The sequence below is a fragment of the Neolamprologus brichardi genome, chromosome 7 (genome assembly GCF_056152115.1).
Source record: "Neolamprologus brichardi isolate AB-2024 chromosome 7, ASM5615211v1, whole genome shotgun sequence".
Lineage (NCBI taxonomy): Eukaryota > Metazoa > Chordata > Actinopteri > Cichliformes > Cichlidae > Neolamprologus > Neolamprologus brichardi.
In genome coordinates this window covers 21901510-21925150 of record NC_142110.1, presented here as the reverse complement: position 1 = coordinate 21925150, position 23641 = coordinate 21901510, and the positions used below count along the sequence as shown (strand labels likewise).

General features: G+C 40.7%; 3 protein-coding genes across 5 annotated transcripts; all 3 read left to right on the top strand.

The window, feature by feature from the left end:
• Positions 1-8009, top strand: pdia3 (protein disulfide isomerase family A, member 3). Its single transcript, XM_035914540.2, has 13 exons — positions 1-318; positions 1387-1465; positions 1584-1701; positions 2175-2282; positions 2457-2586; positions 2701-2817; positions 3986-4111; positions 4424-4603; positions 5196-5304; positions 6134-6262; positions 6488-6567; positions 7270-7327; positions 7408-8009. The coding sequence occupies exons 1-13, from the start codon at positions 185-187 to the stop codon at positions 7516-7518; spliced, it is 1479 nt and encodes a 492-aa protein (XP_035770433.1). The 5' UTR covers positions 1-184; the 3' UTR covers positions 7519-8009.
• A 932-nt stretch (positions 8010-8941) lies between these two features.
• On the top strand, positions 8942-13409 carry isg20 (interferon stimulated exonuclease gene). 3 transcript variants are annotated; one of them, XM_006782412.2, is made up of 4 exons: positions 8942-9011; positions 10562-11233; positions 12210-12410; positions 12589-13409. In XM_006782412.2, exons 2-4 carry the CDS (start codon positions 10592-10594, stop codon positions 12787-12789), a joined length of 1044 nt encoding a protein of 347 aa, XP_006782475.2. In that variant the 5' UTR covers positions 8942-9011; positions 10562-10591; the 3' UTR covers positions 12790-13409. The 3 variants fall into 3 exon arrangements, with proteins under 3 accessions (XP_006782475.2, XP_087699436.1, XP_087699435.1); XM_087843310.1 differs by lacking the exon at positions 8942-9011 and adding an exon at positions 9135-9861; XM_087843309.1 differs by lacking the exon at positions 8942-9011 and having other exon boundaries at positions 9883-11233.
• Positions 13410-16626: 3217 nt separating this feature from the next.
• rlbp1b (retinaldehyde binding protein 1b) lies at positions 16627-23622 on the top strand. Its single transcript, XM_006782415.3, has 8 exons — positions 16627-16682; positions 17468-17509; positions 19411-19539; positions 20574-20778; positions 21033-21211; positions 21329-21487; positions 21669-21779; positions 22327-23622. Exons 2-8 carry the CDS (start codon positions 17498-17500, stop codon positions 22453-22455), a joined length of 924 nt encoding a protein of 307 aa, XP_006782478.1. The 5' UTR covers positions 16627-16682; positions 17468-17497; the 3' UTR covers positions 22456-23622.
• Positions 23623-23641: the final 19 nt, after the last annotated feature.

Sequence of the window (23641 nt, the reverse complement as noted above, 5' to 3'; positions counted from 1 at the left end):
AGGGCTACACCGCCTCCATTCCTTTCTCTTTCTCTATCGACCAGTCTGCACTTGGCCCTGTCTGAGGAGCTCGCATCCTTGGCTTTCATCTTGCAGCACAGCTGAAGAGGGGCGCTTCTACGGACCCCATCTGCATCCTAAACCCGTTCTGTGTAACTAAAGGACTCAGTAAGCGCCGTGTGCGATGTTGAGACTCATCTTTTTGGCCGCTCTCGCCGGGTTCTCTCGAGCCAGTGATGTGCTTGAGTACACGGATGACGATTTCGAAAGCAGGATCGGAGACCATGAGCTCATTCTCGTGGAGTTCTTTGCCCCTTGGTGAGTCTTGTCACATGTTTTCTCCGAAGTATCAGAGAAATTTGCATAAGTGAAAAACGCGAATCCTAGCTTACTCGCTTTGCGGTTAACAGTTGAGTGGTACCCACTTGCAGAACTCGCAGTATCGTGGATGTCAGTGGGGGTTTTCGTTTTGTCCGAAACGTGCAATTAATTGTGCAAATTGCATCGCTGTTTGTTGCTAACTTTAATTGAGGCAGAACTGTCAAATTCGCTCGCTTCTTGGCGTAGGACCAGGCATTAGCATGTTAGCTATTAGTCGAAAGGCACAGGCTAATTCGCTATGTGTTTGGCGTTTTATGTTAACTCGTATTTTAAGAGGTGCTGCAGTTTAGTGGCACACTGAAAATGCTACCTTAAACAGTGACTAACTAGTCGTGTTTTAACTCCGCTTAGTTTCCGTTTTTGTTTTTTTTTTTTAAAAAGAAAGAAAAAGATTATGTGCGAATGAGGCTATGAGGAAGTTGGGGGTGTGTCCATTCATTGTTGTAACCTTCTGATTGGCCAGGAAAGTTTTGGTGTCCACCTGGGATTGGCCCAGAGGAAATGTGACGTGTACCCTTGTGCTAAACTTGAATAAAATAAAAATGTACAGTATTCCTTATAATAAAGCACTAACGAGTACATTTTGTGCTGTCTGGTACCTAAACTCTGTAATGGTTTGAAAAAGGCAAATATTCACAAATTTTTATGAAGATTTAATATTTAGTCTTGGTTTCATTTTCTTAATATAATCTAAACCTTCGGGTTTTCGACCTACAGAAAACGCAAGCAATATTATAATAATGGTCTGTCTTATATTAAGGACAACTTTTATATAGGTATCTGAGAAAACATGAAGCACAGCTATAACAATATGTGGCTAATTAAATCTTCAGTACATTTTTCATGTTTTTGCTTGTACTTACACCTGTTTCCATTTATTCAAACATAGTTAGGTTGTATCGTCAGATTCCACTAGGTCTACCTTGGGGTCTTCATCTGGCTAGGCCCTAAAGTTTTGTTTTTGTTTTTTTGCTTGTTTGACTAATCCATATTATTTGACTTTAGGTGTGGCCATTGTAAACGTTTGGCACCTGAGTATGAGGCAGCAGCCACACGTTTGAAAGGCATCGTCTCACTGGCCAAGGTACTGCACAACACAGATCACTTAACTTTGTCCACTTCAGTGTGGCTTCTCTGCACTCTGAACTGCAGTGCTCTGTGTGTCTCATCGAAAAGTGAGAATAATTTGCTTTTCTACCTAGGTTGACTGCACTGCCAACAGCAACATATGCAGCAAATATGGCGTCAGTGGCTACCCAACCCTCAAGATCTTCAGGGATGGCGATGAATCTGGTCCCTATGATGGTCCCAGAACTGCAGGTATTGCCCTCATGTCTTTTAGCACTGGAAGATCTGAGAGTTAGGTGTTTAACTTGGCGTTCAATCTGCCTCTTAGAGGAATTCTTTATATGTGAAAATGATATACTTAGTGGGATGAGGGCTATGTGGAGAGGTAACTAAAGGATACAGAGTTATCTACAACACCAGCCTTAAAGGTAAAGGAACAAGAGATGGCTAACAGTGACTGAATTTTCAACATAAAATTCATACAAATGGAACCTCGTATACAAAAGAGCATAACGTTTGTACTCTGTTAAGCTGAACTTTCAAGATAAAACCAGCAAGTTTGCTACCACAAGAGATCTGAATTGATCTCTTTGCCACATCACCCACTCATTCAGTTTGTTTGCATCTTAAATCAGTGTACAAATGGCAGAAATGAGCAGGCGAATGGTCCTGTGGCTCTTTGCTGTCTTTTTGCATCCTTCTCACCTCACTACTTCTCTTTGCAGATGGGATTGTCGGCTTCCTGAAGAAGCAGGCTGGTCCAGCTTCTGTGGTGCTCAAGGATAACGCAGACCTAGAAAAGTTTCTTGCAGATCAAGATGCAAGTGTTGTCGGTAAGCATCTAGTTAAAGAAACCTGTCTAAAGGTCTTTTTAAAGCTCTTCACTAGTAACATTCTTCATAATTTAAAGTTTAGGGTATTTTATGTTACTCACTTTTTGTTCAGACACTATTGCCGCTTTTTGCTGCTGATATTGAATCCTGGTCTGACTGACCATTCCTTCCCAGGATTCTTTGCTGATGACAAGAGCCAAGAACAGGCTGAGTTCCTGAGGGCAGCGAGTGCCTTGAGGGACAACTACCGCTTCGCCCACACAAACTCTGAGGCTCTCCTCAAAACCCATGACATTGAGGGAGAGTGAGTAGATCTCTTTAGAAGTCTCTCACCAAACCATTTAAAAATAACACTATTGCACATTTGGTCTCACCTTTGTATCTGCTGTTAGTGAAATATTTCTTTCTCGGCTTACAGGGGAGTCGTTTTGTTCCGTCCACCCCAACTCAACAACAAGTTTGAAGACAGCTCGGTCAAATTCAGTGAGGATAAATACACCAGCAACAAAATCAAGAGGTTCATCCAGGACAACATGTGAGTCCTGCTGTTTAGAAGAGACACTTTGTAGAGGCATCAAAATAATCAGTCTATAAATAGTTGATCTGTTTAGTTTTCATTCAAAGGTACATATTTACAAGTTTAGTGCCAACAGGATCTTATTTGGTAGGCAGTTGTCCTCTTGGGACACAGTTCAGTTCTGGCAGTAGCAAAGAGTTTGGCACTGACTAAATATTACTTCATAGTAAATTGGCCTCAAAGTGTAATAACACCAGTAGATAATTGAATCTTCAGTTAAAGGAAATAATGATTTTGTGACCGGTTGTTTAATCAGTCTTGAAGGAGATCAGCTAAGATGGAAACTCTTCTGTTTGAGATCTTGTTTATATTCAGAGTGAGTTTGACCTCAACCCACTTTATAAAGTACATGCAGTTGATCCAGGCAGATTTGTTTTGTTGCCCCCCCCCCCCCCCCCCCCACATGGTTTTAATTGTATAATTCTGAAGCTCATTAACATGAAGCTTACTTTGTTTTGTTTTTTAATATGTTTGAATATTTAAAGGGAAATTATGCTCATTCTAGTTTTATATATATATATACTATTGTCTTTTGGTACTAGAGTAGCTTTGCATGATTCACATTTCAAAATGGGCCTTAATTATCCTATCTGGGGATCTAGAGCTCCAAGCAGATTCAGTTGGTCTCCCTTTTGAGCAAGCTTTTTTGTGATTGGCTCTCCTTGCAGAGAGTTTGAACTGCAGGTGGGTGTAGCTGCAGAAACTTGAGAAAGATTTAAGGGTATCCACTTCAACTGACATTCAGAGAGAAGAAAAGAGAATGCACCTGAAAGTGGTTTAGCGCAAGCTGGTGTTCAGATATGCACCTCCACCACTGCAACTGCGTAACAGATAATAGGGACTTGATATGGGTTTTATTTTGGGTAATAACTCTGACATTTGACGCACCTACAGAGAGCAGTTGTTTGCTTATCTCCTCCGCGTGGTTTACAAGTGCTCCTGCTACAACCAGTCTACACATGTAGTGCTTTTGTTTGTTTTTTAACCCAAGCCCATGTGCACACAATGCAGGATACTCCTATTTATTTGCTATTTCATTTTGCTTTAGCATCACAGATTTGGAGGCTAAACTCAAAGCTCTACTTTGATGTTTATTTATTTTGTGTGTGTTCTTTGTTTTTCTCAGCTTTGGATTCTGTCCCCACATGAATGACAACAACAAGGACCAGCTGAAAGGGAAGGACCTTCTGGTGGCTTATTATGATGTTGACTATGAGAAAAACCCTAAAGGCTCCAACTATTGGAGGAATAGGTAGGTGTTTGGGGGAAAAAAAGCTCATTTAATGTTTGTGGCGTTTTTCTGTTTTTGAAGCTGCAGTTTCCCTGCTGACTTTAAATCTGCACTGTGCAGAGATGGCTGATTTTCAGATCGATCTTGAATATCTTAAGTTTTGTTTTCTGTTTAGTACAAGACCATGCACCTCCCCTTTGGCAGTTAGCCACATGCTAAGAAACAAAAATGAGACCAGATCTTTTTTTTTTTTTTTTTTTTTAATACCTTAATCCTCCACAGTGTTATCTTTGTTTTTGGCTGCATGATTAAAACCATCTTGGCATCTTTCAGGGTGATGAAGGTGGCAAAGGGCTTCCTGGATCAGGGTAAGAAGCTGAACTTTGCTGTAGCTAACAAGAACATGTTCAGCCACGAGTTGTCTGAGTTTGGCCTGAATCCTAGTGGCGAACTGCCTGTGGTGGCCATCCGCACCGCCAAAGGAGACAAATACACCATGACTGAGGAGTTCTCGTAAGTCCAGGACAACTTTTCACCACAATTCCCCACCAGTGCACACACACATCACGTCACAAGTTGCTAGTTGGATTTAATAGAACCTTTGCTACACTGAGTATAACTCTAAACAGTGTAGTTTTGTGATGGTGTGGCAACACTGTATAAAAACTGGACGCCAAATATTGATATGTTATGAAATAAATGGAGTAATCTGGGAATATAATGAACAAGACTGGATGTAATTGCCAATTTGACCCCCATTCAGTTACAGATGGTAGCATTTGGGGACTGCGTTTAAGCTCTGTCTCATTTGCAGCATATCTGAAGTAAGAAATTGACCTTATTGGATAAAACTGATATTGACAAAGTTTAAACTTTTAATTTATATTTAAGAAAAGGCAATATCACAGTATTTATTGCACAACTCGCCTTATCACAAAATGTATAAATGTGGTGATCTTGTAACGTGTAGTGTCTGATTCCCACCTCGGTTGCCTAAGTAACTAATTGGTAGATGAGGCGCTTGCTAAAAGAACGGTGCCTAGTTAATGACTTCCAGCTCAAGGAGAATTGTGACTTTACTGACTCATTGAATGTCTTTCAACAGTCGTGATGGAAAAGCTCTGGAGCGTTTCTTGCAGGACTACTTTGATGGCAAGCTGAAGCGCTATCTCAAATCAGAACCCATCCCAGAGAACAACGATGGACCTGTTAAGGTGAGATCAATTTTTTCTGACACTTGTAAGATTTGTACTAAACATTTTCTTTGTGTATCATGGACATGCTTTTAAATGTACAGCTGCCTCGGCTGGAGTAGCTTTGACTCATTTAAGAAATAATTGTCATGCTGAGGTTTAGTGCAGTTGCCTAGTTTGTCCAGTCTCTGAAGTGAACTGCCTTTAAGTTAACTTTCTTTTTTAGTAGCTGCATCTTATTTGAAAGATTTCAACCGTGGATGGGTGGAGCTCTGTGCTGTGAATAAATGCAGCGTGAGGATGTGCAATTATCCTGGATACTCTGCTTAATTCAGTGACAACGCATAATCACAACTCATATAATCAGTCTACAACACCCCCCACCCCCTTCCTTTCGCACTCTCGCCTCATGTTTTGACAGCTTTAACGGAGATGAAGTTTTACTGTTGCCTAGGACTAGAGATAAACCCTAAGGCCGTTTGTCCACTGCAGGAGCTATCGGTCAGATTATTCCTAACAGTGGAACCCAGCACTCTCGATTGGGAACAGCAGAACAAATTGGCAAGATGGCTTAAAAAACAACAACAATTAAATGGATCAGTGAGACTCAATTCTGTTGAGGTACAAAAGTAGTGAATCAGAGGTAAAAATGTTTTCAAAAACCAGAAAGATCATTCAGCTCATTTGAAAGCAATGATTTCATCATCTTACCTCATCTGGATTACTGAGCATGCATCAGCACATTAGTAGAAACAGACAATAGCCTTTGAGTGGAGGAAGTTCTGGGTACTTCAGGTGGAAAAATAGCTGCAGTACAGAACCATCTCTAAGACCTGCAATGTCTCTCCAGGTTGTGGTGGCTGAAAACTTCGACTCCATCGTTAACGATGACAGCAAAGACGTGCTGATTGAATTCTACGCTCCGTGGTGCGGGCACTGCAAAAACCTGGAGCCCAAATACACAGAGCTGGGAGAGAAGGTGAGGGAGCGATCCTGAACTGCTGCTAGTTCAGATCTTTCGCATTAAAACAATAACATGTTCTTAAGTAACTTATCCAGAACTTTAAGTCATGTGACCTCCTGGATTAGCTGGCTTTTTTCTGGCCTGCATCCCCCAGCCTGTAGACTAGTCTAACGTGTGGATGTTAAGGTATAGTGAACTGTCTTGCAAAGACTTAACAATTTGCCCTGTTTGTTTCTAAAGCTGGCCGATGATCCCAATGTCGTCATTGCCAAGATGGACGCCACAGCCAATGATGTGCCATCTCCATATGAAGTCAGCGGGTGAGTGCTGAGTCATTTAATGTGACGATAAGGCTTGGACTGTTTTTAATTTAATTAATATAAAGGTTTAAGGTCCCCCCCCCCCCCCCCCCAACTTCGTGCTGTGGACAGTTCAAGATAAGCAGCATCAGTGAAAGTGAGCAGCTGAGTGTGGTGAATTGTTAAACTCTTTAGTAGCAGTCAAAGCAGCTAGATTACATGTTTTTGAAAAATTAAAAGGGATGAGGAACGTGGGACAGAATTTTGCAATATTGCAGATTTTCTTTAAGCAGAACAGTCAGGACATTCTCGTACCATGTGAAGGTGTACAATCAGCCATAAGCTTCACGCTGAGTCCTGTATGTGACATTAGAGTGAATTTAAAGACCATATCTGTCTGCCATGGTAACAGAGCATACAGTATGTTCCCTTCAACATAACCTGGAGACGGTTCCTGTATTCCCTCGAGTAATGAGTGTTAAGCAGAGTCTGCCGTGGGCTACGTATCTTCATCACTGATAAAAGGGGGGGATGGGAAGCAGAACATTGCACATTAAACTGCAGACATCCTGAAGCTTAATTACAGACTGATTAGGATTAGCTGTGAGCTATGTGAGAAGCTTGACTTTGGGAAAGGTGAAGGAACTCAGGTTAACATGCATGTGTGATTACCTTTGCAGTTTGATACATGAAATCATAATCTTTGTCCTCAACCTGTTCTAGATTCCCTACAATCTACTTTTCTCCAGCTGGACACAAGTTGAGTCCAAAGAAATATGAGGTGAGTGTCTGCTAAAGTGCTATTCACAGCAGCAAAGTGATGTCTGTGCTTTGCTGATGAACCCTCTGCTTTCGCTGCAGGGAGGTCGCGAGGTGAGTGACTTCATCTCCTACCTGAAGAGGGAGGCCTCAAACCCGCTGGTGATGCAGGAGGAGTCTAAGAAAAAGAAGAAGAAGAAGTCAGAGCTATAAAAGCTCCAAACAGGAACTCAGCAGCACCCCTCCCTACCTCCACCACCACAACAGGAGGATTGGGGAAGAAAAAGAACTAAATTATATTCCTCTCTCTTAGTGAACTACCGAATGGTCTGAAGTCAAAGACGTGGCCCTTCCTTTAGGTCCTCATTGCACTGGGAATGCTGTGGAAGGTGGAGAGGTTTTGGCCAGGGTCTGCCCAATATTTCAAAACAAACCAATTTTTAGGGAAGATGGGATGACTTTTTTTTTAAAAACATGAGATTTCTATTTCCCCTGGTCTGTCTACTACACCTCAGGCTGATGCACTTTGGTTTGATACAGTCTGTCATCTGTCGCTTTAGTTTCTTGTTGTTGTCATCAAAGGGGATCACGGTAATGGTGAAATTTTCTTTTCTTTTTCTTTTTTTTTTTTCTTTTTTTTTTTTTTGTAACATGCCTTTGATTTTGTACATTTGGAAGGATTGTGAAATAAAAAGGCCCACAAAACCAAAATGAACTCTGAAGTCTTTTCTATATCAAGTCAAATGCTTGTTTGACACACACTTAGACATAGTTGGTCATTTTAATTGGAAATGAATATTTGGTGGCTGAATGTGAACAACTGATGTGTCTGTAGTGAAACTGAGACTTAAGCAAGATTCTTTTTTGTTTTTATTGCTGTTTTGTTTTTGAAGATGTAAACCTAATTTGGTTATATTTACCTTAAATATCACTAAACCAGCCTGCCTTGGGCTGGAGAAAGTTATCTCGATCACAAAACACTATAAATATAAGCCAAATAATCATTTTTCTGATATTTACTGATCTGTAGGGGTACAGTTCACATGTTGGAAATCTAGATGTTAACCTTGATTAGATGGAAGCTGAAATTGAGATGGATGACAAACTCATCACAAAGGAAAAAATGCCACCACATTTTGTAAAGGGGGACATTTATAGTTGTACAATTAATGTGGGATTCACATGAGATTTAGTACCTCTCCACTGAGTGCAAAGAAAGGGAGGTGTTTTGTTAATGGGACATTTCCAAACCCTTAAGCTATATTACAGGTAGCTAATGCTAAAATCTGTATTCTTTTTTTCATGTGTTTTTGGCAGCGGTCCGAATTACTTTCACTTTATCATCTCCCGTAGGAGATCGGAGTACAGTACACCTTTCCCAAAGTCATACAGTCCCATAAAAAACTGATTGCTGATGTTGCTGCAAATAGCAAAAACCCAGAGTCTCTGGAGGAAATGAAGACGCTGATGGATTCTCAAACTTTTCTTGTGTATTTATTTTCATATTTGTCACGCTTACATGTTTTACATCATCAAACAAAGTTTAATATTAGACAAAGCATGGGTACGCACCCAACCAATAGGCGGCGACTCCGCATGTGAGTTTGTCTGAGAAAACTAAAGAAGAAGAGATTGAGCCAATGGGATTAGAGAGTAGAGGAGATTTGTCCGGGCATGTTCAGACCCTACACGTGCTGTTTCAGAAGGTAACGTAAGATATTTTTACTCTTTTTCTCAATTCATTTCTCTTCTCGTGTTTGTCAGCGTTCAGAAATACGTCGTTTGTGCTTGTAATCTATCTTGTGTCTTATTTTTAACGCAACTTTCTGCGGCTCGCTGGGTTTGTTTTTTTTTATAATCAAACCGAGAGACAAACTGTGTTTAAATACGTGGAATTTCCAGCTGAATTTAGTCACATGCAAACTCATCGTACATGAGCTTCAGTTTTTTTCTGAAATGTTATCGGCTAGTGTTTGATTTCATAAGTGCCAAGCGCGTTTTTTGTAAACAACTGTAAGCTTTTACAATCTATCAAGGCCTCGCCATATCCGGATCTTCCAGGCGGATGATGTTTGGATGATGGGTGATGATGATGGCTGTATGATACAATACAGCCTGAATTGTATGCTGGATTTATTATTTATCAACATGAAGACTGGCGGGGAAAAAGTTTTTAAACTTTAACTTGACACCGCCATCATATTTATGCCACTAAGAAGAGTCAAACTCTGCACTTATGGGGTGTTTGTAATGTGTTAGTGTCAGGTATATGGCCCTTATAGGCACCCGTATGTATGCCCACGTGTCCAGATTATTGTGGCTGGAGAATTACGATGTTCAGGTGGTATCAAATACGTTAGTCTCAAACTTTTTTGCCTTATTGTCTTCATAGCGCATGGAGTAAAAACCGGGGCTATACCAAAGTGATTTACTTTCGCATTAGCTAAAATTCACTTTCAGGTGTACCAAAAATGCGACTTCAAATCCTAAAAACATGAAGAATTCCTCATGTTTGCAGAACATCGATACAGCCTATGGGTCTGAAAAGTGAAGCAAGTACGCAAATTGCCTTACATTTGCATTTATTAATTCATTCATCCCTTATTTGATCTGGTCCATTTAGGGATTACCACATCTCCCTTCATTTCACACAATTCCTAGGATCCTCTTTTATCACCTCAGACCTTTCTCTGCATGTCCTCTTTCACTACATAATTAATCTACTCTGTGGTCTTTCTCTTTTCCTCCTGCCTTGCAGCTTCATCTTCTCCAAGATATCCACTCTCCTACTCATGCTCAAACCACCATGTTCAAAGTCTGTAGTTTCAGGTCATTCCAGATGAAATTTGAAGTTCTGGTTATTGTATTAGTATTAGGAATTACACTGGGTGTGGTCCTGCCTTAGCCAATCATTTCCTCCTAAGATGGTGCTTGGTATTCCACCAGACCTGCTTCATATTGCTGGTTCTATTGATGCTGTGTAAAAAGCAGATAAAGAGGGAAGCTGTGCAAAGGATGGAACTAAACTGCATGTGAAACATAGTGTTAATTTGTGCCTGGTGTATTCCTTGGGTTATCCAGGATATGCTAACCGGCTAATGACTTGTCAGTCCCCATGCACTGTGTATTGTACAGGAATAGTTCATTAACAATTTTTAAAATCCTTTTCACGTCATTTCAGTAATCTGCAGTTCATGATGAGCCACATTTTTAAATAATGGTGATCACTATCCTGACTTTTGTGTTATTTCCTCAGACATGACTGTGAAAACTGTTCCACGAATCAATGATGGCAGAGTCATCAAACAGGAGAAAAGCCTCCTCACGGGGTCTTCTCAGCAATTATCGGTATCTGTGTAAAAAAGCCATGGTGCTCTGGGCCATGGAGAATGCAAGAGCCAGGAAGAGGCATCAGGAAAAGAGGATAATCGCCAACATGAAGATGAAAAGAACGGACGCCCGCCATGAATCGCTTGATACAAACGTATTGATTAAAAGGTCTAAAATGAGCGCTCCAGAACAGGAAAATCAAAGCACTTTGAACTCTGAAAGCACTGATCTATCCAAACATACATCAGTGTCTGGAACAGCTAACCACCACTCTGTGATCGCGGCCCTTGGAGATCGCTGGGAGATGGACAGTGGCTTCTCCTCTGAAGCCAGTCCTCCAGCCAGTGGTCGAAGTTCGCCATGTTTCAGCTCCTGCCCGACTACAGTGGTGGCATTGGACTGTGAGATGGTGGGGACAGGGTCTGGAGGACGTTGCAGCGAGCTGGCCCGCTGCAGCATCCTGGACTATCATGGGAACGTGCTTTATGATAAATACGTGAAACCCTGTCAGCCTGTCACAGACTTCAGGACTCGCTGGAGCGGCATCCGAAGGCATCATCTCCTCAACGCCACACCCTTCGTTCAAGCCAGAGAAGAGGTACGTCTGAGTGTTTGTAGACAACAGTGATGAAAGATTTAACCTGGGCTCTGAAATAGAGACTCTGTTCTCCTGGGATAATCTGGTGGATTGAGGAGAAAAACTTCAGTTTAATCATTTTAGGACACTCTGTCATCATGGGGGGGGGGGGGGCGACTGTATATCAGACTTTTGTTCTATCATGTGCCCAACTTGAATTTTTATTTGAAGAAAGTGGAATCCTTACTTTAAATTTTTATCCTTCAGCCGATAACTTTGGTGTTATCGATAGGGTGATGCTCAAATGAACACAATAGGTGCATTAACTAAAAATCTTGGCCAAGTTTAAATCTCGATGAATCATCCCTTTTTTTTCCTTTTCTTTTTTTTTTCTTTTTTCTTCCTTTTTTTGTGTAGTAGCAGGCTGAAAGTGTAAGCATGCTTGGTCTTGCTCTTTATTTATCTATTTTAACATGTTGAAAAAGAAATGTGGAAATGCAATGCACTACTGGAAGCTAATCGGGGCAGTACCGCTTATGTCGTCTGCCAAGACTAAGCTCAATACTAACGAAGAAGAACGTAGTGCGAACTGCAAAACAGGAGGACGGAAACAGATTTTAAAAAATATAAAAGCATTTCACAGAAAACAAAGTTAAATGGAGACTGTGTGTAGTCGAGCTTTCCTTCCACAACAGCACTGCTGCAGCGCACGAGCACTTAAAACATTGTCACTTGACTTTATGATGATGAGTTTAGAGCCCTTAGTCTGTCACAGGACATCAGTATGAAGACTTCAAGCTAGAGCTGAGAGAGACTGAATCTGCAAATCAGATTACAAATGAAATGCATGACAGCAGAAATCTAACCCCTGAATTCTGGAATTACTTCAGTAAACTTATTTGAATCTGTTACAGTCTAAAAAAATTAATAATTAAATGTTAAGTAAATTGTGTCTTCCTTCTTGTTCCCTTGCATGGATTCTCACTCTCTCCCTTAGATCCTCAGTATACTTGAAGGCAAAGTGGTCGTGGGCCACTCCATCTATAATGACTTTGAGGCACTGGACATCCTTCATCCCTGTCACATGGTCAGGGACACGAGTACAACGCGTCTCCTCAGTCGGTTGGCCGGTTTCCCCAGTAAATGCTGTCCCTCCCTCAGAACGCTGGCAAATAAGCTGCTGAACAGGAGCATACAGGTGAGAGCTTGAGATGAGAGGACGCTCTAAAACAAGTGATGAGTGGCTGTTTTGGAAAATTGTTCCTTTCAGGTCACAGCATTTTTCACTGAAGTTATTTTCTGGTATCTGAGACTAGATTTAGTAAAATGCTCGTGTAACTGTTGTTGTAACCCTGTGGATCCTATCACTCTCTCAGGTTGGGAAGCGAGGTCATTGTTCAGTGGAGGATGCTCAGGCTGCGCTTGACCTCTACAAGCTGGTGGAGGGGGAGTGGGAGCAGGAGGTGCAGAACAAGCTGAGGGATGACGACGCTCCACTCGAGCCAAGTTTCTCCTCATCAAAGCACTACATGCAAGACGAGTACTGGCCGGATGACATCATTGCTGATGGCCAATAGGAGAAAAGTAATGGTGGGACAGTGGGAAATACCTCAGCAGGCTCTTTTTGTGTGATGATGTTCGTAGTCATCAGAGCAGCTTCAGAGAGTTAATGGAAGTCCGATCTGAATGAATGTTAGAAATGTTAAATTGAAGGTGTCCTGAATCAGTTTGGAGAGAAATAACTTTAAAATGTGGAACAAAAACACTTTCTAACTTATTGCGTTTAACATGTTAAACATGTTCAGAGCTTCTAACAAAAGATTTTTGGTTGTCTATAGAAATGGTTGATCAAATGAGTCGTTCCAGACTTGATTGTATTTATAAAGTAAGAGTTGGTGCCCTTGCGTTTGAGGTTTGCAGTTCTCTAACAAGTGTCTGCTCTTATTTGAAAAATTCATCTATTAATTGGAAAAGATGACATAAATGTAGCTGTTCATGAAAACACAAGATGAATGACTGCTTTTGAAATGTTAGTTACTGCCTTGATAGAAACACTTGGAAATCACAAATATTACTATGAGCTGATATTGGTCATGTGGACTGATTTTAGCAGGGTTCGGTTAGTATTTTGATCATCTCACATTGTAAGCTGCTCTGAAATGTTCTAATAAAACTGCATCATGTTTAAAAACAAAAAGTCCCATTGTTTGATATTAGTGCTTGTGAGGATAATTTTAGAAGTTCACAATGCAGACACCTCCAGCCTCACTAAAGTCATTCCCTGATGATGAAAGACCTACATTCTTCTTTCAGGTTGGTTTCCTAAGCACACTGTGTCATATCAGTTCAGGTTGTGGGTTTCTGTTAGCACCAGTAGCATTACATAATGAAATCTCGCTTTAAGTGTTGGGAAATAATTTGGGGATCATTCAGACCGACTATTAAGTGTCACAAATACAGGCTCAGCATGTGAAATGATGTAATGGCACCCTGGCCAAATAGGTTACAAAACCCCTTCCATAACCTGGCCCAGTATCCTCATTTAACTTGTCAAAAGCTGTTTTTAGAGGATAAGCCAAACAAAAGGAAACATACTTGTTTCCAGACAGCGATTTAACTAATGTGCACAACTTACTTTATGTAGGCGAGTGCAGTAAGCTGCAGGTGAAGCTGTACATATGTTTTTACATCTCATGCTTTAATTCTCAAGCATCTTTACACACACACACACACACCTAAAGGCTGGACTTGGCCCTAAAGCTCAGGCAACAAGGGAAGAACAGAGCACAGCATTGTTTGCACAATCCATCTAATTTTGCTCCACAAATCGCTTTATTTAGCAGATCAGGCCTGAATTAGCAGATTACTGGTTAGTTGGCTGCCTGCACCTTCGTCATAGCATCATCAGTGACGTTAACACGGTCGGGGTCATTCTGTTTAGCTAAAACACAAGATTATTCATGTTTGAACAGAGAAATGAAATCAAATATTTTTGGTGCCAATAATTTTTTTTTTGATCATGCTTCACTGTGCTGCATAAAGATAACTTTTGATATTGGTCTAGCAAAATGAAGAAAGTGACTGTTTCATGCAAAGTTGTGTGCGTGAGAACTAATCAGATCACAGAGCAGTGTGGAAAGTTTAAGATCTTCTGTGGCTGCACATATGTCTACAGGCAGATCTGTGGGCTTGTGTGTGCAGATATGCATGAAAATGGTGTATATTTTGAACCTTATTATCTTAGCTGCTTCCTTTATTCCATACGTGTGACATACCCAATAGAGAAAACATGTCTTGACAGTTTTTGCTTTTATTTTTTGCTCTTGGTCGTCTTTCAATTATAGCAATAAGATTTCCTGAGTATTTTACGTGTAAAGTAAAAGCAACATTCAGAGGATGATCAACCATATGAACCTTTTTGAAATGTTACCTACAGATGAAGGCGATACACTAAACATCGCAAGAAAATACAATCACAGAGTTATGCAAAATTGGCCAGCAATTTCTGCATTAACTTCCTCAGATTAGTAACCACTCTTCTATATAAAATTCACTTCCTTGGATAATGTTTCGAGTGCACTTGAGTTCATTATCCTGTTCCAAGACAGCTTCAGAGTGTGCACAGATGGCCTCCCATGACCTTTAAACACTATTTCGAGTCGCTGAGCCATTGAAACAACTAGAGACACATTTCCACTCATGCATTACTATTTTTACAGCACATTATTTTCCAAAATGTGTATTCTTTGCACGTACTGTATGTTTAGTGGAAAAGTGTGTTTTGGTACAAGAAAGGTTTTTTCTTGTCACACCTATAATGCACCTCAAACTTTGCAGTCTCTGATCATGAACACATGTACTTTGAGACCAAAAGTTGTAATAGTTACCCGCAGGTACCCCGAGTTAATTTTGGGGTTCATGGAGACTGTTTTCCATCAGACGATCTGCACTTAGGGATAAAATTACTGGGATAGGAAATCCAACTGCCTGCAGTTTGAAAGATAAACCTCTTGTAGATGATCTTTCTTATAGTAGTTAAAAAACATTTTACTAATTCATGGACAATAAAATGTTTTGTCTGAAGGCCTTTAAGAGTTCTTTAGGGTTTGGTATGATGATAGCACAGAGTTCAATTGAAAGCAACCCCTTGATTTTTAAATAAAGACAAGTTAAATGTCATTAGCACCATGGAACCCCATATTCTAAGGTGTCATGGGTTTACGGAGGTTTTGGGATTTCCAAAGAAATCACATGAAGTTCATTCTGTTCATTTGGATGTAGAGTTTTCAGTGGGAGAAATGTTTTGTCACCCATCCAAGTGACTTCTTCAGTCTCAGCTGACTGCAGGTTTATCCAACCTTATAAACATAATATTTGCATGACAACTGAAACTAGCTCCCTGGCAAACAACGGGCTGTGAGGTCAGTTTCTTGATCATTAATATGCAAATTTTCATTACCATTGATCCAGAAAAACAAAATGAAAATTCTGGAGTGGCCTAGTCAAAGTCCTCACCAGAATCTGATTGAGATGCTGTGTCATGACCTTAAAAAGGCAGCTCAGGCTCAGAAACCAGTGTAGCTGAATTACAACAATTCTCCCAAGATGAGTGGGCCAAAACTCCTCGACAGCGCTGTAAAAGATTCATTTCCAGTTATTGCAAATGCTTGTTATTAGGTTTAAGGGGCATGTCTTGTGATTTGTCAGATAGTTTATTTTAACATTTCTTCAAGAAGCCACCAACAGCACAAACACAGAGATGTTCAGTTCAGCGACTGGCCAACAGAGAAATTGTAATTTAGTTGCACTGTTGCGGTGGCTTAATTTTTCAGCTCTCTGGGTTTCTGCTCGACCCCAACAACTTGCATGAAATGTGATAAATTATGCAATTTAAGTTTGCCATGTAAGGAACAAATGTCCTAATAAAGCTGTAAAAGCTTAATTGATAAACTGATTAATCCCTTCAGCATTCCCTTTAAGATAATATTGCTGGTTCTTTAGTTAGCAATATGACAGAACCAGACTAACCACGTCTTCTTAATTATACCTCCAAACATGTGAAACAGAGCATTTGAACACAGTGTGTTCATCCTGGGGACTCAGCACTCACAATGGTCACTGTTCACTCCGTTCAAGTCTCCTCGGAATGCAATCAAATCCCTCTTCTCCTTAAATCACTTCTGAACTGAAGGGTACACTTAACTTTACATCATCCTGGCCCTGCCTTTCATCACCGGAGCCCGTCCACCATTGGTTAAAAAAGCAACCCCATCACGGCTACCCCCCCCCCCCCCTTTTTTTTTTTTCCACATTCACTGCCTCTTTTATACTGATTGAAAAGAAAAAGGAGCCTGTTGGGTGTAATCTGCTGTGACGCGACTAATCCCAACACTACAAATCATAGGTCCCATCGACACTTCTCAGCACAGACCCCTGTGACTCCCCACCAGCTACTTCACGTCTGCCTCAGGTAGGAATCGGCCTTCTTTGCTCAGGTGATGCCTCCAGTTGTATTCAGTTCCTTAACTCCTTGTTACCAGGCAGTGGATTTGGCTCAGCTTTACAGACTTCATCTTATGTAGTAGGATGAAATTATGGATGTTTTGCTGCCTTGTTTCTCTTTTATCTCGAGGTATCTAAAAGCAGATCATTCCAGCTCAAATCTTGTGCAGTGGGTGCATCATGGGGCTGACAGTGGTTAGGTTTGAGGCGTTTCCACTGAGACCGAGAGTCATAAAAACGCAAGCACTCGTGATACCACAGCTTTGGGCTGTGTAGCATGGTATTATAAAGACATATGGTTGTTGCTGGTCTTTATGAATCTATTTTATAAATGCTTAATAGACTATTAGACTGCACTTTAATTTTCTTTCAAGTAATTAACCGACCGCAACTAGGTTAGCTATTCAACTTTTGTTCAAATCTCTTTCATCAAGTGGTTGCATGCTGTATTATACTGTATGTATGCCTATATGTATGCACCATTGTACCAATTAAAGATTTTCTTGCTCTATATCTCACATTTTGCCCATCGACACCCACTGTGAGCCTAATGATTATGAAACTAAAAGGCTGTCAAGCTTAACTCTCCTGATAAGTCACCCAGGATTGGCAAAAGCTAAATATAGCCAAAAAGGTACCGTGTGAGAGCAGAGAGGATGGGATAAAAGGGATTTAGATGGACTACAGTGTGCCAGTTTTTAAGATTTAAGTGGGATTGATAAGAATCACAAGTTACCTCTTCTTTTCTTCCAGACAGGACAAGGACATTTTCAAAGAGAAGACATGGCTGTAGTCGTGAGTATCTCCACTTTTACACTCTTAAACAGACAAACAGGACAGCATTCATAAGGACAAACATCTATTCTCCATCTCAGATGGATTCAGCTGCAGCTCAAAACTTCCCAAAGGCCCATTGTTACAGACACCAGCGATAGCCACAGTTTCTTTAGCTGCTAATCTCTGATCCCTGCTTCAGGTCGAATAGTGGTCCTCACCACGTATTTACAAGCTTTGCAGGACTCATGTGAGGGAGATTAACCAAAACACTGAAGTCTATTGATTGCGGACCTGCAACACTGGTGGACAGGCATCCTGTCTCACGTGGATTAGACGTGTTTTAAAGCTCACACAGCAAAACCCAGTCTTGTGAGAGAGTTAAATTGACATGACGAGGTACTTGGCTTTTATCCAAAGTGCTGCGCAACTTAAAAGTTTTCCTGCAGACACGTGAAACATAAACATCTTTGTGCTCACAGGGAAACTGTTTTCCATCAGCCATTATAACAAACTGCAACATCTTTAGTTAGTCTCCCCCATTACAGCAATTTTGACAGGTGACACTGCTGCCATTAAAAATGAATGTGCTTCATTCACCTGTGCCACTAAGCCAGTGAACATCCATAATGTCAAGATCCTGGAAATGGCACACCTAAGTGGAATGCATCCATTTTTAATGATGGTAATCATACCTGTGCCTTCTTACTATGATAAAATGTTTGCTCTGAACAGGGCCTACTTGAGTTTGTGTTCAAAAGCACAACTTTGTCTGTTGGTTTAAAGCATTTAATCTTTACTAAAGTGGATATAGCATGCTCAGTTCCATATTCATTTCTTGACCATAACTAGAGTAGCTTTGAATTGAGATCAGTTCCACTTATCCTTATTTTGCAGTGGGGTGGGGTGGTGGTGTTGGGGGTGTAGAGTGGTGGAGCCTATCGCAGCAATCATAGGATGAGAGGCAGGGTACACCCTGGACACATCGCCAGTCTGTCACAGGGCTAACACCGAGAAACAGCCACTCATTCACACTCAGACCCATGACCAATTTAGAATCATCAATTACCCTAAAGTCCCACCATATGTCTTTGGACTGTGGGAGGAGGCCCGAGACAACCCACCCAAACACATGGAGAGCATGCAAACTCTACACAGAAAGACTTCGGCAAGATGGTGGAGTCAAACTCAGGACCTTACTGCTGTGAGGCAACAGCATTAACCACTGCGCCACCCGCTGCCCTTCAGTTCAGTTCAATTAGTTCCAAATCACAACAGCATTTACCTCAATATTGTAAGGCAAGGACCCTACAATAATACAGAGAAAACAACCAGGCCACCCTATTGAGCAAGCAATTGGCAAAAATGTGAAGGAAAAACTCCCTTTAACAGGAAGAAACCTCCAGCAGAACCATGCTCAGTGAGGGTGGTGGGTGAGGGCAGGAAAACAGGACAAAAGACACACTGTGGAAGAGAGCCAGAGATTAATAATAGCTAATGATTAGTCAAGTCAAGGCCATTGGAGAAAGCCCTGTCACCTTTAGATTTGAACTGGGAGCGTGGAACTAATAAAAGCATCTGACTGGAGGAGCACGGAGTTTGAGTTGTGTATAAACATGAACACATAGTGAGTTTAAAGAAGTGAATAAAAAAGAAACACTTTGTGCATCATGTGCACATATTGCTGCATAACTAAGAAACTAAGGGAGGATTCAGGGTCACTTGATCCAGTCCCAGCTATATATAAAGTTGGACTTTGGGAGGTCGTTTGATTGTAAATTTACTAGTCCATTTGTTTCCCTGATTAAATGTCTTTAAATGTTTTTGAGGAATTTGAGATTACAGGACCAATAGATTTTCTCACTATAAATAAACATTTATAAGCAACCATGACAAGCTGTAATAATATCTTCTGTCCTCAGAGTGGAACTTACCGTATGGTGTCAGAGGAAGAGCAGGCGCTCAGGGCCAAGCTGGAGCGTCTGACCGTCAAGGACCACGGACCAGTTTTTGGACCCTGCACCAACGTGCCAGACTACACAATGCAGAAGGTGATCAAAGAAACCTTTGGAATAAGATCAAGATTCATCAGAGTCACATCAGGACAAAAAACTCTTTAACAAGCAAAGAAATTGCAATGAAATGCCAGTACAACCCCAGTAAAACCTCCAGGTTTCCTTTTGTTAAAAGGGAGTTTTTCCTTCCCACTGTTGCCTAATGCTAGCTCATAGGGAGTCATCTGATTGTTGGCATTATCCCTTTATTATTGTAGCGTCTTTACCCCATTTTACGCTAGATAAATGACTCTAAATTGAAGTTTGTTTTCATAAATAAAATTAAAGTTTGAGAATATACAACTTTCAATGGTTTACTTATTAACAATGTCCAGTTTTTTGAAGGTACATCTATTGTATTGGTGTTCCAAATTGGGAAAAAACATTAAGGCTTCATTAGGATGTGCAATACCCTTTCACAACAATAGGTGGCACCAGAAATGTAAAACTTGGGATTGTAGCCTTCCAATTGTTTGTCTTAAGTTACAAATTGGAAGCAGTGACTTTAACCTCCTAGGACCTGGCATCCACATATGTGGACATCACATTTTGGGTTATTTAGACCAAAATACTAAATGTTGCTCTACAAGGGCCTGATGTCCACTTACAAGGACATTATACTGCCTCTGTTTTATCAAAATTTAAAACGAATATCCTCATATGTGGCTCTCATCTTTCTTGGAAAAAAAATCAAGTAAAAAAAAAAAAATCTGGTGATTCTTTGTTTTTACGTTCATCGGGTTCCAATCAGCCCAAATATCAAAGATTAAAAATGCATGCCATGGAAGAGTTTGGGTCTTAGGAGGTTAAAGCTGGCTTGTCATTCTTAATTGTGGTTAGACCACTACCCTATCCTATCTAAATTATCACCCTGTATCTGGTAGAACACAATGGTTTGATCAGTACGACCAACTTTAAGGGCATAAGTGAAATGAAACATCGACCATATTTATGAAAATAAACCCTTATACAACCAGGACCACTCAAATATAATCTGCGAACTAACTGCCTGGACTGGCTCCTCTCTGCAGGCCAAGGATGAGCTGAATGAGACCGATGAGAAGCGGGTGTCAGCAGTGAAGGAGTTGCGAGCAATTATTAAGGAGAAGGCAGAAGGTGGTGATGATCTGGCCAAGGGGGTGCAGGACACCTTCGGGGAGAAACCAGACAACATGCTGACCCGCTTCATTCGTGCCAGGAAGTACGACGTGCCCAGGGCTTTCGACCTTATGAAGGGTAAAATGTTCAAAATCAGCGGCTGAAAGTGGCAGATCTAAATACGTGCACATCATTTCTTCCTCTGTGCATCTAAGCGTCATTATGGTATCAATTCTGAAAAGTCATGTAGCCTCACAAACATATGATTTTATCATAAGGATCCAGGTTAAAAAAAATAAATAAAAAAAATAAAAATCTACCACCTGTAGTTAAAAAAAAGCATTTTTCAAAGATAAAATGTAATCTAATAGGCTTCCTGTGCTTCTACTCAGGTTATGTGCGTTTTAGGAAGGATTACCCCGAGCTGTTTGAGAACCTGACCCCTGAGGCCGTGCGCAGCACCATCGAGGCCGGCTACCCCGGCATCCTGCATAGCAGAGACAAATACGGCCGTGTGGTCCTGCTTTTCAACATCGAGAACTGGGACTACGAGGAGATCACCTTTGATGAGGTATGGTGACTCATTTCTTTTACTACACAGGAAGCTTATGTATTTTTGTCCCATCTCTGACAGGAGCTTACTAGAAGATACTATAAATATAAAACATGTTTATCTGTGCATATTCAGATCCTGCGCGCCTACTGTGTGATACTTGAGAAGCTTCTAGAGAACGAGGAAACTCAAATCAATGGATTCTGTATCATTGAAAACTTCAAGGGCTTCACCATGCAGCAGGCATCAGGAATCAAACCCACTGAGCTCAAAAAGATGGTGGACATGTTACAGGTGTGTGTGTGTGTGTGTGGGGGGGAATCCATTATTTTGGTTGAATTACTTTAGAGGAGAAGCTCAAAAACCATTGTATAATAGAGTAGTCAAACAAAGTTTCAACACTTTGACTTGTCATTCATTTATGATGGGATTTTTAGATTCCTTGCCCTTCATCTTGCTCTTTGTGTTCCACCAGGACTCATTCCCTGCCCGTTTCAAAGCTGTGCACTTCATCCACCAGCCCTGGTACTTCACTACCACCTATAATGTGGTCAAACCTCTCATGAAGAGCAAGCTGCTGGAGAGAGTGAGTCAAATAAATCAGATTCAATGACAACATAGATTGGTTTTAGTCCTTGTAGAGAGCATTAATGGCAGACATTAAGGGGGTTTGCAATGCAAACTGTGATCACTGTTGCCCCTTAAGTCTCTGATATATAAACCTATCATCAGCCAAGCTCAAGATATCCTTTATATTTTGGTTTGAGTGCAGGAGAGCTGTACTATGCAACGTGACAGCATCTGACTTGACATGAACCTGCTTGGCAAAAAGTAGCAAAAACAGTTTTGCATTTTTTCTAATAAAACAAGACTTTCATACATACTCGACAGTCAAGTACCACTGTATTAATTCAATAATGTGTTGGTCTGGATCCTTCAGTTTGCTTCTGAAAGGATTTTGATGTGGGTTTCACTCTGATTAACAGAGCTGAATCTAATAACCATAATGCCACTCTAAAAATTGGTTTTATGGTGCGCTTAAGCAATACGTTGGAGTCTGGATATTAGATACAAGGATATTAAATTAATTTATGACTTTAAGCATCTCTAACAGCTGCGGATGTTCGTTTTAGGTGTTCGTGCACGGAGACGAGTTGGAAAATTACTACAAGGAGTTTGATGCCGAAATTCTCCCTGCCGAATTTGACGGAAAAGGTCCCAAGTATGACGGCAAGGCCACAGCAGCCAAGCTGTTTGACTAGACATCCTCAGTCCTTTTGCCAATGAGGTCGAGAGCCTTTACGTATTATAAACCCTATAGACTGTGAAGAATCAACGCCCAATCTAGCTGTGTGGCTGTAGGGACTAAAGTTATGAATGAAAGTCGTGACTGTGTTAGAAGGTAAAATGATATTGTACTGCAGAGGTCCTGGTAAAGCACATTCAAGACAAAAACTAGACAAGCCATCCAGGTGACACCGTATAGTTTGAATTTTCTAGTTGATGACCATCAAAAGTGCCATACATGCTCCAAATAACTACAGAGTGCATACACTTCATGTATTTGCTTGTCTTTCTTTGAAAGTCAGTCCTATGATAAGTAAAACATACTTCTAACTCATTACAGTGAACATTTTAGTGTTTGTATTTATTTACTTTTTGCCAATTCTGTATTTATTTATTTTTTAGCAGAATAAACAGTCCAGTCCAAATTATCTCGCTCAGGCCAGGACTTTTTTTCGTTGGTGCAATTAAGATCAATTTTAGTCCAATTAGCATCAATCTTGTCACAGGGTTCCCTTTTTAACACTAGAACCATAACCAATAAATAAATAAATAAATGCAGATAAGTAAATATACACAGTGGTGGATTAGCTGTGACAATCACTTTTAGTTTTCATTCCAAACCCAAGTACATGGACTGAATGACTGGCTGCCTTGGAGGCAGTTGTCAATCGTAAAAAAAGAAGAAGAAGCATGGTTTGGTACTGGTGTGAAGTGTACAGAAGCTTATGATTAACGGACCAAAAATAAATAAATAAATCAAAGTTATATATGTGATTATCTCATCACATAGACAGTGTTTTTCCATTACGCAAAAACACTGCCAATCCAGACCAGCTCTGAACACCACATGTTATGTCTCCGTTTTGTCAAACTGTGCTTTCTCTGGACTTAAATTCACCCACACAGATGGTTTATTACTGGCAGGCCCCAGCTTTCTCAGGACCCAACCTCTTACCCCTGATCATCTTCTTGCACAAGGCTGGTATTCCAACAAGTGCCTCTCTTTCCTGCTTTTCTTTCTTTCTTTCTTTCTTTCTTTCTTTTTTTAAGACTTCTTCAGTAAGGTATAATAAAGTTTGACCCATTGTGCTACCCGGTGCACCAATAACAATGTCAATACATGTACAATAAACTGTTAATAAATGCAAATGTGCAGATGTG